Source organism: Sceloporus undulatus, chromosome 2, assembly GCF_019175285.1.
Source record: "Sceloporus undulatus isolate JIND9_A2432 ecotype Alabama chromosome 2, SceUnd_v1.1, whole genome shotgun sequence".
NCBI classification, from domain to species: Eukaryota; Metazoa; Chordata; class Lepidosauria; order Squamata; family Phrynosomatidae; genus Sceloporus; species Sceloporus undulatus.
Genome location: NC_056523.1, coordinates 147,075,636 through 147,095,816, shown reverse-complemented (window position 1 = coordinate 147,095,816; position 20,181 = coordinate 147,075,636). Strand labels below are relative to the sequence as shown.

The following is a 20,181-nucleotide window of genomic DNA, read 5'->3' as shown; positions in this document are numbered from 1 at the left end:
TGTCTAGCTTTTACAACCATACATAGAAATATGGAAAATACATTGAAAAATTGGGAAATAGAATGGCAAGGCAATGCTAATTTCAGTATTCAATGATATATCTTTACACTTCAGGATCTGATCTAGGTCCTTCATAGCTGTCCTTCCAACTCCTAGTCTTCTTCAGATTTCTTGATAGCAGTCTCCATTCTGATTGGCTGAACCAAGGTATGAATTTTTTTTAACAATTTCAATGTCTTCCTTGTCTACTTCAAAGTTATGTAAATAGTTTGTGGTCATTATTTCTGTTTTCTTGATGTTCAACTGTCAACATGCTTTTGCACTTTCATTCTGATTTTTCTTCTGTTATCATTCTAAGTCTTTGCTATCTTTTGCTAGTAGTATGATGTCATCTGCATATCCGGGTTACGAAAAAAATTTTTGGTGCTTTTCGGCGCTTTTTCGCACGAAACGCGGCTTTTCCCCATTAGCGCCTATGGGTTTTCGGCTTGCGAAGGCTTTTCGGGTTACGAAAGCGGCCGCGGAACGAATTAATTTTGTAACCCGAGGGAGCACTGTACTAGTTACATATCAGGAGAACTGAATGTGGTCATCCATTTCTTTAAGAGAGATCCATAGTTTCGTGTGAGCAACGCAAACAGTGGCTTTGCTATAATATGTAAAAGACATGCTGATTTTCTTCTGAAATTCTTTTGTGTATTCCAATATCTAAAGAATGTTTGCAATATGATCCCTAGCACTACAGTTTTAACTGTCTTCCACTGAGGATCCTATTTCTTTTTGGCTGCAAATGGTGTCTTTTTGCATTTCTCCCTGGGAACATCCTTGACTTCAGTCAAGAGTTCTTCTGTCTCCTGGTCAATTGAGTTTAATACTGCAAATCATTTTTTTAAAACATTATCTTGAAATTTCCTAAAAATGTTCTTCAGGTTTATTTTGGCATGGTGGTTAGTTTAATGTTCTTTAGTTTTACTATAATTATTGTCATTAGCAGGTCATAGTCTGTGCCAAAATCTGCTCCAGGTCTTGGTTTTGCAGAGAGAATAGAGTTTCTCCATCTTCTGCTTCTGATTATGTAATTATGGGGCTGTACAGACAGCCCAGTAAGGGGCGGATTTATGTTGCCCCTGGAAGTGCTGGATTGGGGCCACACCTGCAGCCCTGTGGCCCTAATCAGGCATTTTTCCAGACCAAAGAGAAGCAGCAAAATGCCGCTTCCCTTTGGCCCAGAAAGGGGGTGCCCTTGTGGCTTCATGCTGCCCGGCACCCCAACCCTACAGAGGAGAAAGGGGCAGCCCCTTTCTCCTCTGGATCGTTGGCACGGCCATGCAGTGCTTCTTTGTGGCATCATAAGGGCTGCAACGCCGCTTCCTCTGCACGATGTGAGGATGCTGCTCATCACATGTCATCATGGTGGCCCCCGTGTGGACGGAAAGCTGCCATGATGATGGCAGCGGCATATTGTAGGTTTCCAGACTGTGCAGTTGCTAGACTTGGTGCTACCACGCTACTTCTTGCCTGTCTGTACCAGGCCTATGTAATCTATTTGCTGAGTGAGCTTTTAGTATCTGTTGGGGTTTGCCTCCAGGATAGCAAGATCTGTGGATGCTCAAGTCCCATTAAATACAATGGCATAGTAAAATGGTGTCCCTTATATAAATGGCAAAATCAAGGTTTGCTTTTTGGAATACACACACACACACACACACACACACACACACACAGATATTTAAGCTGTGAATGGTTGAATCTTTTGCGTATTGGCCATGTATACAGTTCTCTCTGTGGCTGCTTGAGGAATGTTTCTGATGAAGAAACTGTTGGCCTTGCAAAATTCAGTCTGTCACTCTCCAGCTTCATTTCTTGATTCTAGGCCAATTTTTCCTACAAACTTTGCTTCTGTTCTGTTTCCTACTTTTGCATTCAAATCACCTATGATTAACAAGTCCTGTTTTGATTGTGATCAATTTCCTCCTGGACTCCAGCACAGAATCTTTCAATTTCTTCTTCTTCTGCCTCCATAGTTGGGAGCAGAAACTTGGATTATCATTATATTTATGAGTTTTCCCCAAAGTCTTATTGATCTTAGTCAGTCAAAGTCTGCATTATATCTTTTGACTGCTTTTGCTACCTTTCTCCTCACTTTTAATGCCACCCCATTTTTTCTTAGATTTTGATTTCCTGAGTAGAACACTATATAATTATCAGACTCAGTATGTCCCATTCCTGTCCATTTAGCTTGCTCACTCCAATTATTGCAATGTTTATATTCTCCAATTCTTGTTTACAATGTCTAACATACCCTGATTCATGCTTCTCACATTCCTTGTCCCTATAATATGTGTTGTGCAGCTTCAGACTTTGCTTTCACTTCTGAGAATGTCAATAGCTGAATGTCTTTTCAGCTTGATTCCATTTGTTTCATTGGTCACACAGCTACTCACACCTGTCCTCTAATCTACTCCAGTAGCTTACTGAGTGCCATCTAACCTGGGAGTCTCATCTCCTGGCACTATCTCCTGTTTCATTTTGGACTATCTCGTCATAGTGTTTTTATGGTAAAATGCATTCAAAAAGAGTTTACTGTGCCCCCTTCTGTATAGAGTAACAAGTTTTGTCTATGGTGCCACTGCTGTTGTCTCTGAGAAATCTTCTGCCAGTGTCACCACCATCCCACATATACTCCACAACTGCTGCTGCCCAATGTTTGGCCAGTTTAGCCTGGCTCCTCAGCAAAAGTCTGTTTAACATGGTAGATCCTACTCAGCATAGCCTCTGGCTTCAAGAAGCACACGATCCCAACACAACTAAAAGGTAAGTGCAATATTTACTGGGGCCTAAATGTCTCTTTTGTGAGGCTACCAGTATTTTAAACAAAAGTAAAGTAAAGACTTCTAGTAGGATTATTTGTTGAACAGTAAATCATTGCCAAACAAAATCACCTGAAGTCTATATTGCTTCAGAGCAGAAAAGAATCACCAACAAAAATTACAGGGAATGTATTTGTCATACAGTAAAAAAGAAGAAGAAAAATCCCAAGATCTGTCCTCTTTTTCAGCAGACTGTTTCAACTCAAAATAGTTAGGTTTATACAGATTAAATCATGGCAAATGCCACCCTGTATTTATATCAGCTAAAGCCAAGAAAATGCACAATGTATGCACTATGATGCACAAGAAATAATATACAATTTTCAGCAGAAATAAAATAAAATAATATTTCCAAGCTCATGCTCCCTCCAGGCTGCTGAACTACGGCTGCCATCACTCTAGGCTTGGATGAGAATAGAGGATGACAGTACAGTGGTGCCTCGGGTTACGAAATTAATTCGTTCCGCGGCCGCTTTCGTAACCCGAAAAGCCTTCGTAAGCCGAAATGCCATAGGCGCTAATGGGGAAAAAGCCGCGGCTCTGCTGCGGCTCCATTTAAAATAGCGCCGAAGTTTTTTCGTATCCCGAAAAAACATTCGTAACCCGGAGCAATTATTTTCTATTGCATTTTTTCGTATCCCGAAAATTTCGTAACCTGGGTAATTCGTATCCCGAGGTACCACTGTAGTTATATTCAATATATATATAGAGGGCAGCAGGTTGGGGAAGTGTGAAGTAAGAATTTTCAGAGTGTCCCACAAAATGCATTGGGTTGACATGAGTATAAGACCACCCTTTCTGTAACCCACAAGATCAATTAAGAGGGTGTTGATTAATGTGGCTGGGTCCAAGGCAGAAGGCTCATGCTCCTCTCTGATCATATGGTTGGGTTGATTAGAAAGTTGCTCTGTGGAGTTTACACTATGTTAGTCCTATGTAACATGAAGGCAACAGATTCTATCTAATCTTGGAAGCTAATCTTAGGAGCCCACCAACAAATATCAGGTGCTGTAGGCTGTATTTCAGAAGAAGGAACTGGCAAAACCACCTCTGAGTATTCCTTGTCTAAGAAAACCCTATGATATTTATAGGGTCACCATAAGTCAACAGGCGACTTGAAGGCACATTCTCTCTCTCTCCCTCACACACACACACACACACACACACACACAAGAAAGGAACAAAAAGAGAAGCGTTCTTCCCATCCACTTTACAAGGAAGAAAATTTCATAATTGTAGAATTCGCCTGACTCTGAGGGCCTAATCTCTTTCAGAAACACAATACGCTCATATATACAAGGACAACATTTCAGAGGCTTAAAATTAAGGCTGCATCAAAAAGTGGGAGGTGTGACATTTTAATACTTCAAACTGCTTTAATCTGCATTTTAATACAAAATTTCTACTTAGAATACTGTTATCTATATCCAAAGTCTCAAAACTGTTCAGGTGAAATGCCTAAATAAATACTAATATTCAAAGGGGCTCACCTATCCAGCATTCAAGACGGGCACATGGTGTTGTCTTCACCACATCGGGAGGGTCCACACCAACATTTAGGCACAATACTAAGGCAACACTAACAGTCTTCATCTAGAAAAGAAAAAAAAAGGCTTATGGTCAGCAATTTCTATTATAACAATTGTATATAACAACTAAGCTGAAGACTTGTGTCTGTGTCTATAAATATCAGCTATTATTTGCTCAATTGCAATTTTGTTCTAGGCTGATAATGAAGGCAATCTCACTGATAGAATATTTGAAGTTATTAGCAGACCGCATATCCCACAGAAGCTACTAACATGAAACATTTTGGCTGCCAATTCCTCTCCTAAGCAAGAACTCTCATAACTGCTTTCTTTTTGATGCAACTGTTGTTTTTCATTTATGTCCCACCTTACGTTCATAACTGAGACACAAAGCAGTTTACAAAAATTAAGACACACACACAAATATATATAGTTAAAACATATAAAAATATAGTTAAAATGTCATTAAGCAAATTAGCTATAGAATTAAAATCAACTTAAACATATCAATTAAAATGGTAAATAATACACATTACTAAAAGCCCACTGCTTATACTCAATCAGTTCCCAACACCCTATGTTAATTTAAATTTTAAAAAAAATTAACCTGCCAACATAAGGAGAACATGAATGGAGACAGTCTAGTCTTACACTCAAACCACTACACCAAGCCTACTTTGTCAACTGCACAAAAAGATTTATTTCTGTCAGTACAAGATATATGCAGCTGCGTTTTAGAATAATACCTAGATCAGTGATGGTGAACCTTTTCAGATTCGTGTGCCGGGGACACTGTTTCTGCTCCCCCCCCCCAGGATGGGGCTGCGTGCTGGAGGCGGGGCTTCCACCCTCCAGGACACCATAGGTTCACCATCACGGACCTAGATCATATGTAGAACTCTGAATTGTGCTGGAAACAGAATTGTAGCCAATGGAGCTGTAACAAGGGAGTTGTGTGCTTTTAACTTGCTTTCAACTTGTTACCTTCCGACTTGCTTGGAGCCCCTATATCTTGTCTTGATTAAATTTCCATTTGATCGCCTTTATCTAGTACATTTCTGACAGCAAACACTGGTTTAGAACTGAAATAACTTCCTCAGATTTAGATGGAAAGGAGACATCAGTGCTAGAGGCTAGAATTCCAGAAAACCTCTCCCAGTGGTTTCCTGCATATGTTAACCAGCAAAGGGGCAGAACAGAACCTTAAAGGACTCCATAGTCCAAATGCCAAAGAACTGAGGAGTTGAAAATTAACCCCTCTGTTCTTCCAGGTAAGAACAGAGCCACTGTGAAACAATGCTTCCCATTACACAGAGGCAGCCCAGAAGGATACCATGGTCAATGGTATCAAAAGCCATCTAACAGAACCAACAGAGACATGATTCCCCTGTACAGTTCCCCTACACAGGTCACCAATATGACTAATACTGTTTCCATACCACAACAAGGCCTGTTATTAGATCCACTGAAATGAATATAGATCTGTATCATCCTGAACCCCCTCAAGCTGGGAGAGTACCACACACTATAGTAATTTGACCAAAAACTGAAAATTGGAAACTGGCTGTTAATTATTCAATATGGACTCGGGGAGTTCGCACCAGAGGCCCTTGGGGCTGTACACATTGGAAAGTATGCATTATCACTGGAGAAGCAGGGGGCAACATTACTTTTGGGGGGCTTGTATCCATTAAATAGCATCAAATTGAGAAGTTGATTCAAGCAATTTTATCAGCGAAATATTGTCATTTTAAAAAAAATTATTTATTCTTTTATTTCATTTTTGCATTAGGTTTTCTAAAAGCCTGATTTTCTTCTCGTAGGCCATTTCTAGCTTTGAATTTAACCGAGTCTCTAACATGGCCTGTATTTGCACCACAAATAATAACAAAATATTTCTACTGTAATTATTGCTGTGAGTATATAAAGCCAAGAACCGAACTCATTTTTTGTACTAAATCTATAGCAATATATTTATTATACTCTAAAGAGATATCTGTTTTCTTTGGTCTTTTTTATTGTGTTTTATTGGGCTACTCTTGGTTTTTTGTTGGAACTGTAGATTTTCATTCTGTCTGGACTGGTTGTCTTGTTATTGTTGGTGTTTTGTTATTAATGTTACCAATGTATTATATAAGATGCCTTGACAACCTTTGCTCTTAAAAGCAACATAAAGTATATTTAATAAATGAATAAAATTAGACATATTTACTGAAAGTGGGGCTAACCTTTTGTATCAATTGAATGCATTCTCATAATGTCTCTAGTTGTAGGTGAACAACATTTGAAAAGTCTGAAACATCAAAAGTTCAGGAAAGTGTGGCATAAAATTGTTCTAAATAAATAATAATAAAATGGCTATGTTTGCACTATAGCCTACTTCTACATGTTGCAGGAAACTAACAGGTACTGTATTGGGAAATGTCAAATTAAGTTTCTTCTAATAACTCAGTAGAGGTGCTTCTCTCTCTCTCTCTCTCTCTCTGTGTGTGTGTGTGTGTGTGTGTGTGCGCGCGCGCACTTAGCTTTCAAGATCAGACTGGATCTGGTGCTTTATTTGTCTTACAAATAAACAAACAAACAATTTAACTTGTAATAGAGAACAAGGTAAGTTGCTGAACAATTCTTATTTCTACACATACTGAGAAACTTTGTTGTGATGACTGTGTGCCTTCAAGTTGTTTCTGACTTATGGCGACCCTAAGAAGGACTTATCACAAAACCTGTAACTTGGCAAGATTTGTATAGAGAGGGTTTCCCTTTGCCTCCCTCTGAGGCTACTAAAGGGGGAAAAAACCTTTGAATTCATGTGTTAATCTTCACATCTGTCTCACCATTAAGGAAAATCTACTTTAGCCCATCTTTCTTCCAAAGACCCATTGCAGTGCTGTATGTTTTACATTCTTAAAGCACTTGTTTCTAAAGCTCTTGCTGCTTCTCCACAGAAAACTGATTGCTAATGGATCTCTGCCAAGCATCCTGGTTTAGGCAGAGTCCCTGTATTAAAAAGTAATGGAAACACATTATTCAAGATTCCCAAATCAATAATGCAACATAGTAAGCCTTGCCTTAAGTGACCACTCAGGTGGCCAAAAAATAAAAAGGACCAAAAGAAGTTTTCATATGAATCCGTGGCAGCAATTTCTTAAAACAATAGGGCATGTACTGCAGATAGGAGATGAGCATAACCATACATGTTAATCAAGAAAGGAATCTGACTCTGAGCCCTCTACATCAACGCTGAACAAGCAAAGGGCCTTAAGGACTTGTCTACAATACTTTTTACTGTGCATTTAAATTAATTTAGGCCCTGTATAGACCGGCAAAAAGTGCTGGCCTGTAAGCAGAGTCACAATGTAGCATCTGCACGCTCGACACCGTGACACCACTCCCATGGCACCATTTTGGCATGTGCCCACTAAGCCGGCATGCATCATGATGACGCCACTGTGACGCAGCACCCAAATGGCGCAGCATGGAGGGAGCAACACCATGGTGTGCTGGCGCACCTATGACACCCCTTCCAGGATGAAGAAAAGAAGCTGCTTTTCACGGCTTCTTTTTGTGTCCTCCGGAGGCCACAGTGTGCAGTTGCTGCAGCCCCAACGCGGGGAGAAAAGGGGCGGCTCCATGCCGCCGGTCTGTATAGCCCCTTAGTATCAGTTTAACATAAATGCAACCTAATTTCTCTGAAAAAGCAAAGACTGGGATATGCTACAAATCCCAAGGTATATCACTGAGCTTAACCATGGCGCTCTGCTATAACAGTTGTATGTGGCAGAGTCAATATTGCCCTTGGGCTCATGTTGCCTCTGTCTACCTACCCAATGCCATTTTGACTGTTCACTGCAAATTTGGGATACCAAAACTGTATAAATCAATATAATTCAAGCTCTCCAAGGCATTATTTAAAAAGTTGAATTAATAATACTGAGAGACAAGCAAACTACATCCAAAAAACTACCCAGTGAATTCAGCATAAAGACAGGTTGCTTACCTGTAACTGTAGTTCTTCAAGTGGTCATCTGCGAATCCACACAAATGGGTTATTCTGCGCCTGTGCAGCTTTTCCGGATCCTACTGGAATTGCTAGGGAAGACTTTTTGGTGGTAGCTCCGCCCACCCTCTATATAGGCAGGAGGTCTTCCTGCCCTTTCTCAGTTCCAAAAAAGGTCCGCCATAAGACAAGGAAGAGAGAAGGACACGACAGAGGGGAGGAGGGGCTGGATTTGTGTGGCTTCGCAGATGACCACTTGAAGAACTACAGTTACAGGTAAACAACCTGTCCTTCTTCTTCGTGGTCTTTGCGATGCACACAAATGGGTTAGACTGGCAAGCTTCTCCCATTGTGGAGGAGGGAGTGTCCTGGCAATAAAGAATTATTAAACCAGAAACAGTGTGAGTGTCATGTTTAACAGGTGCCAAATAACCTTAGTGCATTCCAGAAAGGAGAACAGCTCTGACAAAGGCTGCTTCACATTGGTGTCTGGTATCAAGTCTGTAGTGCTTGATAAAAGTCAGAGGTTGTGACCACACCGCAGCCTTGCAAATGTCCTCCAAGGGAATTCCGGAGAGGAAGGCTGAAGATGAAGCCACCGCCCTGGTGGAGTGGGCTCGAATTCGAGCAGGCAGAGTCTTCCCAAAAATCTCGTAAGAGAGAAGGATTGTGGAAGTCACCCATTTGGAGAAACGTTGAGGTGTGACTGGAAGCCCCATTTTGGGGTTGGAATAGCAGACGAAAAGTCTGGGGGAACGACAAGAGAATGCAGTCCTGTAGAGGTTGAATGCTAGCGCCCATCTGACATCGAGGGAGTAGAGTCAGCGCTCGGTGTCGGTGGTCGGGTTTGTTGCTAGCGTGGGCAGGATGATATCCTGGCTGAGACAAAAAGCGGATACAACTTTTGGTGGAAAGGAAAGGTCTGGACGGAGGACGACTTTGTCCTTAAAAAATTTTAGGTATGGGGAATCCGTACAGAGGGCACAGAGTTCACTGGCACAGCGTGCCAAGGTAATGGCTATCAAAAAAGGCTTTCTTCCAGGTGAGGGGCCTGTGGTCACAGGAAGCCAGAGATTCAAAGGGTGAGGTAGTGAATGCTGCTAAGACGAGCTGGAGGTCCCAAGTCGGGATAGGGATCACTGCTGGCGGTCTTAGGTTGGCGAGGTCTTTGAAAAATTTCTTCACAAGTGGGTCAGTGAAGAAGGATGGGAGGCTGGAAAATTGAAAGTGCACACAGATGGCCGCGAGGTAGCATTTCAAGGACAAAATGGAGAGGCCAGATGCTGAGAGGTAATGGAGGAAGTCCAAAACAACAGAGACAGCGACCTCAGAAAAGGTAAGTCCCGTTGAGGACAGAAAGCCCAAAAATTTCTCCCACCTGAAGGCATAGGAGCACTGAGTGGAAGGCTTTCAGGAAGCCAGAATGATTTCCCAGACCGATACCGAGAGCCTGGGCAGGGCAGGATCCTCCATGCCACCAGACGGAGAGTGTCCACGTCGGGGTGGCAAACCTGACCGTTGTGGAGGATGAGGAAGTGGGGATGGAGAGGCAGAGGCCGGAAGCGGTTCTGGGAGAGGTGAAGAAGCGGGGCAAGCCACAGATGTCTTGGCCACCATGGGGTGATCAGGATCACATCTGATCTGTCCTTTTGTAGCTTGGCTACCACTCTGGTGATGAGAGGAAATGGGGGAAAGATGTAGAACATTTTGCCGGAGCACTGGAAGAGGAAGGCATCCCCTCGGAACCAAGATGAAGGGATCCTGGAACAGAAGTGGTAGCATTGAGTGTTGAGATGCAAGGCAAAAAGGTCGATGTCTGGGGTTCCCCACAGAGAAAACAGGCGAAGGGCAACTCGTGACAAGAGTCTGGAGCTCTGCTCAGTTTGTCTGCCAGATCGTTCTCCTCTCCAGGGAGGTGTATGGCTTACAAGGTGATCTGCCTCAGATGCAGATTTGAAAGGTGAGGCCAAGAAGGGTGGTCAACCTGGTACCGCCTTGCTTGTTGATGTAATACATCACAATTATGTTGTCCATGAGGAGGAGGGTTCGAAGGCTTTGAGTGCCTTTTGAACTGCTAGCATCTCGAGCACGTTGATGTGTATTTGGCGCTCATTTGGGGACCATCTGCCATGGACAGAAAGGTCGTTGAGATGGGCTCCCCAGCCTGTGTTTGAGGTATCGGTGGTCAGTGAAGACTGAGGCTATGGTGGGAGGAAGGGGATGCCCACCAAAACATTGTGTGGATTAAGCCACCAGCGGAGGGAGCGGCAATAGGTTTTGGCACATTGAGCCACTTTCGTGGGTCGTGAAAAGCACTGAGAGGAGCCAGGACTGGAAAGGACTCATGCGGAGACAGGCCCAGGGCATGACATATGTGGTGGATGCCATATGGCCAAGGGCAACCTGAGCTGTTCAGGCAGTGATGCGCCGGGAAAGAAGACAACGACGGATTGCAGACCTGAGATTGAGGAACCTGTCGTGAGGGAGGTATGCTCTTTTGGTCTTTGAGTCAAAGTTGGCTCCTATGAAGCGCACCTACTGGTCTGGGCAGAGGGTGGACTTCTCTTTGTTGACCATGAGTCCCAAGTGCCGAGTCGAGATGGGAGAGGAGCATTCATCTGGATGGGGCCACAAACAACCCATCGTCCAAGTAAGGGAAGACGATGATGTTTTGTTGACGGAGGTATGTGGCTACAACCGCCATGCACTTTGTGAAAACCCTTGGTGCGGAGGAGAATCCGAAGGGCAGCTCTCAGCACCAAAAACAGTCAGGGCCAACAGAGAAGGCAAGGAAGTCCCAGTGGTCTTCTCAGATGCTGATGTGGAAATAGGCATCCCGAAGGTCCAAGTTGGCAAACCAGTCTGACTCCTGTAGAAGAGGCAAGATGGAAGCCAAGGTTACCATACAGAAACGTTTGTAGGCCATGAAAGAGTTCAAAAAATGCAAGTCCAAGATTGGACAGAGGCCACCTGTAGCCTTGGAGACAATGAAATATCTGGAAAATAGGCAGTCGGGTAAGGGACTGGGAGACGGGCTCAATGGCTCCTTTTTGCAACAGAGAGAGCATTTCGTCGAGAAAGGTGTCTGAGAGGGTGGCGAGGATGGTACCCCTTGGAGGGGGGATTGCAACTCCAGGACATAACTCCTACAGAAAATTGAGAGCACCCAGGAGTCAGATGTTATGGAGGCCCAAGCGTGATGGAAGTGGGCCAAGCGATCCCCGAAGGGGGTTGACGGGAGGGAGTGCACTGGGGAACATCAGAAGCGGCGTTTGCCTTGCTCTGAGTTTTCCTTCTTGAGGAAGGGCTGCTTGTACTTTTGTTTTTGTTGCATTTCCCTTGTTGTTGGGAAGGGAAGCACTATTGTTGGTAGTCTGTTGGATCTACCCTGGTTGTGGAGGTAGGAGGGTCTTTGCCATCCCAAAAGGAGAAAGGAGAACAAGAAGTGGAGGAAGAAGACATACCATATTTACGGGCTGCATTCTTCATTTTGTTTTTGAAATCCAATTTCTCATCAGTCTTCTTATGAAAGAGTCCCGTGGCGTCGAAGGGGAGCTCTTCAATAGCCTGTTTGGCTTGAAGCGTGAGATCCAAAGATCTTAGCCAGGCATGGCATCGGACGGCCAAGGAGCTCGAAAGTTGTCAGGAGGCACAGTCAACAGAGTGTCTGGCCGCTGAAATCTGCTGTGAGGCCAAAGCATGGGCCTCCGCATGGATGGCCATGACAGTCCATCTTTTGTCCTCAGGGAGGTCTTCATAAAGGGGAAAAGATGCTGCTGGTAGGCAGCCATACACACTGAGTAGGTATGGATTTTGAGATCCAAGACTGCAGAGGTGTAGGACTTTCGTGCCATGGAGTCAAGCATGCGACCCTCTTTGTCATTTGCGGTCAGAGCCATCTTTGGAGCCGAACGAACCTGGGAGGCTTCCACGATTGCCGAGTTAGGGCAAGGGTGTTCAAAAAGCCAGATCTCTTCCGAGGCTGAAATCCAGTAGAGATTGTCCAATTTTCTGGTGGTTGGCTGGGCCATAGACAGAGTGGTCCAAAAACTCTTTGTAATTCTGGACATGGAAGGCAGGAATGCGATAGAGGTCGGAATTGGAAGCTTGTCACGAACCCTTTCATCAATAAGGTCGAGGGCTTGAGAGTCTGCATGGAGGACCTCAATGTTCAAAGCTTTGCCCATCCGGATCATCTGCTCAGACCTCAATGTTCAAAGGATCATCTGCTCGGAAAATGAGAAGATGTCGTCCGAGGAGGGACTCTCAAGTAGCGCCAAGGAGCATGGCTGGAGAGGTTGGGTATAATCCAAGACAGAGTGGTCTGTGGATTCAGTAGAGAGTGACCTGGTCCTGGTACGGACCGAGAGGGCCTGAGAGGCTATTGGTACCGGAAGCAAAGGGCAGACTTGCAAGGAGACAGCAGGGGTTGACTGCATGGGACGGGATAGTAATGCCCGGGAGACGGAGGAGAGGCGGGAACGAGGAATGGATCCAGCAGCTGACCTTGGTGGAGGCAAGGTGGGTTCAACCAGTTGGAAGGTTGAGATGGACCAGCCACCATGCACTTCAGAGGGATCAAGAGCCCGTAGTATGAGCCCGTAATTTGGTCAAAGATGACATCCCATCTGGGGGGTTCAGCAATGACAGATGATGCGTCGTAGTCTTGTTCATCCTCGAAATCCACAACCTCTGAAGTCTGGAAGAGTCGATCTGGGATCACCACATGGGTGAGAGGGGAAGTTTCTTCTTCGCCCTCCGAGAGTTGGTAGGGCTCGGCGAGGGAATGCAGAAAGGTGGTCATCTCAGGTCGGGCCCAAGAGTCAGGACCAGGAGACATCTGGGTGCAAGGTGCTGTTTGGGCACACGGTACCAAAGCCAGATCGGTGTCAGCTGGCTGGGGTGGCACGTCGGTGTGGGACCGGTGGTCAGTGTTGGAGGTCGCAGAAAGATGAAGCTTTTTTGTGGGATGATGGGATGAATCCTTGAACTTGTCCCGAGACTTGTGCTTCTTTTTCTCTGGTTTGGAGGATTCAGAAGACTTATTCCTCTTCAATGAGGATGGGTGGCCAGCCACATCCTGGTCCGTGGACCTCGGATTGTCTGGGTTTTGGGACCCAGAGACATCCGTATGTGGTTTGCCCTCGGCTGCGGTAGCTTTGGCAGGGACCCTTGGAGGAGACAAGGGGGTAGTGCCCTCGGAAGCATTAGCCTTGGCAGGGACCCCAGAAACCAAAGATGAGAACTTGCCCTTAGCGGCAGTGGCCTTGGCATAGGCTCTGGAGGAAGAGGGAGGCCTCATGGATCTCAAGTGCATCTCCCTGTTCATTCTGGACTGTGGAGTGAAGGCCATGCAATGAGGACAGGACGCGGGGACGTGGCCCTTGCCCAGGCAGAGGAGCCACAAAGAGTGTCCATCGAGTGCCGGGATGTTGCGCCCACAATCGGAGCACTTTTTGAATGAGTGCGCAGACATTTTCAGCAAAGCCAAGGGACGAAGAGAGAGAAGGGTCAAGGAGTCTGCATTGTTACCGTTAGTCAGAGTCCAAAACCAAGTATAAATCACAATCCAAAAGAGTCATCAAGGCAAAACGAAGTCAGAGAAAATGCAGTAGACAAAAGCAAAAGCTAAGGAAGGAGCAATTCCTGAGTGAAGTTCCTAAGCTGCTCACAGCGGACAAAAGGAACTGAGAAAGGGCAGGAAGACCTCCTGCCTATATAGAGGGTGGGCGGAGCTACCGCCAAAAAGTCTTCCCTAGCAATTCCAGTAGGATCCAGAAATGCTGAGCAGGCACAGAATAACCCTTCTGTGTGCTTCAGAGAGACCACAAAGAAGAATCTAATATATACGGTGAGGAACCAGAAGCAAATGGTCATTAGATGCAGCACAAAACAAATAAGCTGTAAGGAATATGAGCCAAAATACAGAATATAGGAGCAGAAAGTGCTGACAGAGCCTGAAGGTCCCTGAACCAGGCACTTCACCTTCCTTTGAACACAGCCTCTGAACAAGAAACCTCAAGCGACTGATGATAAACTACCTGATGCTGTAACAGTCTCAGAGATGAATTACAGCACTTCTGAGCAGTAAAAATCTAACAAAAAGATGGTGAAATAAAGCATTTCATAATTTTATATAAAAACCAAACAAGAAAGATTAAATTGAACGATACAGCCAGAGACTGACGGCAGCTATCTTAAGCAGTTCTTATAGATCAGTCCACATCAGGCTGGAAAATTGCTGTGTGTCATTAATGGAATTTTTTGCTGTTTGTTGCTGTATGCCTTCAAGTTATTTCCAACTTATAGCAACCTTATCATGGGGTTTACTTGCCAATAGATCTCTTCTGAGGGGACTTGTTCTTCCCTCCCTCTGAGGCCAAGAGAATGAAACTTGCCCAAGGCCACCCAGTGGGTTTCCATGGCCAAGCAGGAATTCGAACCCTGGTCTCCCAAAGTCCTAGTCCAGCACTCAAACCACTACACCACAATGAAATGCACATATAATAATAATTATTATTATAATTATAGCCGCCTCTCCCCAGAGGATTGGGGCAGGTTACAATGAAGAATAAAACATAGTAAAATAATAACACAATCTCTAACCCACAATTAAAATACAATAGCATAAAAATCAGTTATTAAAATTCCAATAAAAATTACAATAAAATTTAATCTCCATTACAATGAGGCAATTTAAGGGAGAGTCAAGGAGGCACAGTTGTGGGACAGTGGAGAGGGCCCATGTATTAGTCTGCAGATGCCTGCCAGAACAGATCCATCTTGATGGCTTTTTTAAAGGCCTCAAGAGATGTCATGTGACAGATCTCTTCCGGTAGGTCCTTCCAAAGTTTAGGAGTGGTTGATAAGAAGGTCCTCTGGGTGACCATAGCATGCCTGGTCTTCTGTGGCTGTAGTAAATTTGTCTCTGAAGACCTGAGAGTGTGGGGTGGATTGTATGGAAGGAGACGTTCCTTTAAGTAAGCTGGACCTAAGTCATGAAGGACTTTAAATGTGATTACCAACACCTTGTACTGTGCCCAGAAACTAATTGGCAGCTAGTGTAAAGATATACCCATGGTCAGGCTTTTTGCTTCCTTATATTTATATAACAAAATTTGGCTTGTAAATAGCAATTTGCCTGGCCACCAAACAAGACTACTTCTAAACCATTAAACATACTTCTACTAATAAGAACTAAAGAAATGCTGTGTGGTGTACATGATTCTATGTAGTGTACATGATTCTATGATTCTACATGCATACACACATGCAGGAACACAAGTTATCAGTGTGCCAAAATTTATTACTATAAATCTGTAAGCTGTAAGGTAATAATCTCCATGCAAGGTTAGCACCATTGTGTGTTTGCCAAGGCCCCAGAATGCAATGGTGGGTTTTCAGGTGATATCCACAGCTGCCCCCATCCCACTGTTTTTCTTCTATCTCTATGCTGTTTCTGCTAGTTCATCAGCAGCCTGGGCTTGGACAGAGGGCAAGTGATGAATCCATTGAGGGCATCTTGATCAAGAGCTCATTATAATGTAAGGTCCATGGATACCACAGTCCATGGTGTGCAAGATATGGCACTTACTTGAGTCACAGGCACAGAAAATAGCCCAAAAACACATAACACAGTTCTATATTGGAAACTAAGCAGAACTGAACACTTATATAAATTACGTTGCCAAAAAAAAAATGCCTAGAAACTAAACTATGAGATTCCACATGTATAGAATCCAACGTAAATGGAAACTGTCAGATTGGGAAAGACTGTCCTAAAGCAAGGGTTCTCATTTTACAGCCTGTTCAATTAAGTTTTCATACAAATTTGCACTTCTTTTATTTCTTCCCTCTACCAACACACTAACCCTTGAAACACCTTATTTATAATGAGTGATATTAAGCAATACTAAGGAATTACTGAATTACTGAATCCAAAGTCACTGAATTCTCAAAACACGTGAAGTAATATGAATTAGGGGCAGGTAGAAAGCATGGAGAGAGAAGGAGAAGCCAAGCGAGGAGAAAGAGGGGGTTGTAAAAACTTTTCACTTAAGTATCCGAACGCCCAGCATTGTGTGAACAAAAAATACACTACATGAATACAATGAGATTCATTGCACCTCACCCCAGATAATAATATGCAAAACTAGAAAACAAAATCAGTTAAAATTGAAGAATTGAAGCGAGTCACAATGCCTTCTCACTCCACTAACTACTGTGTAAAATATCAAAAGGGGAAACAGGCCCCAAGCTCTAAAAAGCCTGATATCCTAAAAGGGCCATGACTTCTCAAAGTCCTCTGGCTGAGAAAACAAATCACTCCCACACATGCCATTCAATTTCCTCAACATTTCTCTCAATTCTCTTGCTTCTAAAATCCATGAGAGAGAGGGCAAACTAGAACAAGAAGCCAGCTCCACACATGTAATGCCTTTTCTTCAATCCTAACCCTTCTTATGATGCCTTCCTGTCTCACTGCAGCTGACAGAAAAAAGGCCACTACATCCTCCAATGAACTACTAAAACAGCTAATTAATGATCTGTAGAGTTTTTCCATATTGGGGAAGGGACTCTAGAGAATTAATGTTAACAAATCAATCAGTTTTCCCAAGCTTTGGGACTGTTCACTCATGCTCTATTTGATGAAAATGTAATCTGGAATATGCAGGTTTGCCTGCTATATATATTTACACATGACAGATCCAGTAAAAATGTGTGATCTCTACCAGTTACTACAACCCATTATTTAAAAGCATATTTTCCTTCTACCAGAGTAAATTAAAAATTCCTGCCAAGTACTACTGTCAATACTCCTCTCTTTAGGATTCTTTATAAATCTAAACTTTTCAAAAGAGCAGCAGCAGTGATTATTGGGTAATTCATAGCTTTTATCGCCCCAGGCCAAAAGGCATACCTTTTAAGATAACTCATTCCCCAAGATAAACAGAATAGTTAATAATGCTAGATTAATAATTTCCACATAACAGATCAAAAGTGTCAATGTTTGTGAAAGTCTTGGAGGGAAGTTCCAAATCTGTCAGTCTATACACAATGCAACATATGCAAATAAGCAAGACTGAAGGCAATATTTGGGCAGAGAGTAAATTCTAACAAAACATGGAATCTCCTGGGCAAAATATTCTGATGTTATATCACTTTTAAAAGACTAAGTATTTTAATTAATTTATAACATATTTTTAAAGAAAACTACAGAAATGCTTATCATTATAGCAAACATTAGTGTACAGAAGAAAATTAGGGCAAAAAGTTCAATCTACAGTGTGTGTTTCTTTATACAGAGCAGGGTGGCCACACATCCAGCATTTGCTCAGGTAATCTGGAAAAATGAAGTGTGCTCACCCCACTGGTGGAGAAAAGGATATATTTGGAGAAAGGCTGATAGATGCATGTATATGTACATAAAAGTAACGAGAAACTAAGATGAATGGAAGAGTGTTGCTTTTTAAAAGATCAGTTTGTGTTCAAATAATCAAACCTTCAGCTGAGCAGTTCTGTTGTTAGCAGGTTTAAATGCTAGAGATAATCCTGAATCTTCTCCAAATGCTTTGAATTCTCAAAACTAGGAATAATCACAAGATCAGTGTAGATAATGGTGAATTCAACCCACTTTCTTACCCAGTATGCATAGTAAACACAGCATCTATTTCAAGCTATTTCTCATGCGGAATTATTATTCTGAAATGTGTCCCTTTTTATTTTTGAAAAATTAGTTTTGTTTTTGTACTTCTATAGAGATGCTATGATTCTATGTTTTTCCAGTCCCAAACAGATGTGTTTTAAACTGGCAAACACTGGTGATGTGCACTTCTTGACTTATGTCCTTCTCCTGTTTGAGAATAAATGTATAATAAATGTAACGTTATGAAGGGGAAGGACTTCTTCCTTCCCAACCACCAAACCTATGGAATGCTCTTAAAGAAATGGGAGTGCCACTACATCTGATAGTCCTGATGGGAAATCTGTACTTAGGGCAAGAGGCTACTGTGAGAACAGAATACAGAGAAACAGAATGGTTCATAATTTGCAAAGGGGTCAGATAAGGCTGCATTTTATCACCCTGTCTGTTCAAATTGTATGCAGAAAATATATTTATAGCAAGTTTAGAAACAGAAGAAGGAGGAATGAAGACAGGAGGAAGGAACATCAATATCAACAATGCAGATGACGCCATACTACTAGTGGAAAGCATCACAAACTTAAAACAATCACTAAAGAAAGTCAAAGAAGAAAGCACAAAGGCCTAATGTCAAACATAAAGAAAACAAAAACAATTACCACAAAGGATGTACATAAATTCAGCCTAGATAATGAGAAAACTGAAAAAGTTAAAGATCTCCCATACATTGGCTCAAACACTGATCAGAATAGAGACTGCAGCCAAGAAATCAGAAGATTAGGAATGGGAAGGGTAGATGAAAGAACTAGACAAAATCCTAAAGAGTAAAGATATACAGTTGAACACTAAAGTTAGAATCATCCAAGCCACTGTATTCTCCATCACCCTGTACAGATATGAAAGCCAGACAGTGAAGGAAGCAGAAAGGAAGAAAATTAATTCATTTGAGATGTGGTGCTGAAGATACCATGGACAGCCAAAGAGACAAACAATTGGGTCCTAGAACTTTTGCTGGAAGCTATCGTACTTTGGCCACATCATAAGAAGGCATGACTCATTAGAAAAGACAATGGTGTTGGGGAAAGTAGAGGGCAGTAGAAAGAGAGGAAGATCACATGCCAAATGGACAGACTCAATAGGGAGACCACAGGCCTGAGCCTACAGGACCTGAGCACAGAGGTAGAAGAAAGGAGAGCTTCAAGACGTCTCAATCAGAGAGCTGAGGTCGAGTTAAAGGCAGCTAACAGCAAACAACAATGGAAATTAAGATTTTAATTTTTTCTAGCCTATGGTAATTTTATTACTATCTAACAATAAATGCCTCCAAATATTTTGCATAATAAATATTTTAATGAAGGAATTTAATGTAACTTAGTGGCCCATTCCAAAGGTGAGCAATCAAGGAAGGGGGCTAAAGTCAAGTACTTATAGGGAGTCATTATCTCTGCAGTCACAAAAACTGCTGAAGATTATTTGTATCCAGTATGGCCTTGCTAATTCCCATCCCTATTGTGAAACTATATACTTTGTTTCTCACCTTCTAGGCCTCATGGTCTCCTGCATTCATCATCAATATAATTTCACTATGTTTTTGTGTCATCTCTCCAGAATGGGGGATAATCATCACATAAATGTCATCAATCTACAAGCAGTGTCAGGCCAAAATCCAGATTAGTAAGGATCTACAAACCTGATACTAGTGAGAAACATGTGGAGATGGATGGTTCAAGTAACCTTTCCCGAGAAAAGAAGAAACTGGCACACTGAAAGAATTTTCTATCCAAGAAGGAGGAGACATCCAGGAACAAATTAATTCCAGGCGCAGACCAGGTGAGGCAAGGGCTCATATTAACATATATTAACATTTGAATGACCTGTGAGCCCATCTGAGAAAAGCCTTCCAGGTGGTCTCACATATTCTAAAGGTGGAACTCCTCCTGGCTAAAAGTATGTTTACTACATTACGTTAATAACTAGCCCTCGCATACAACCTCATTTTAGTTTCCAGGCAACTAGGAGCAACCAACCTGGATCTGGGTGTTGAATGGATCCTTGGCTGAGAAAGATTGGGCTTGACTGGGAGGAGAAACGGGTCTTGGGTCACCAGGGCACTAAATGGTAAAACCAAGGTCTGCAAAGCCA

The 20,181-nt window shown here is 42.8% G+C and overlaps 1 protein-coding gene across 4 annotated transcripts in view; it reads right to left on the bottom strand.

Annotated features, from left to right (window-relative positions):
- The window catches only part of RPTOR (regulatory associated protein of MTOR complex 1), a 562,842-nt gene that overhangs the window by 505,300 nt on the left and 37,361 nt on the right, over positions 1-20,181 (bottom strand). For all 4 annotated transcript variants that reach the window (XM_042455637.1, XM_042455638.1, XM_042455639.1 and 1 more), the window contains exon 2: positions 4,361-4,463. In XM_042455637.1, coding sequence (XP_042311571.1) covers positions 4,361-4,463 — 103 coding nt within the window. The remainder of the gene's footprint in view (positions 1-4,360; positions 4,464-20,181) is intronic.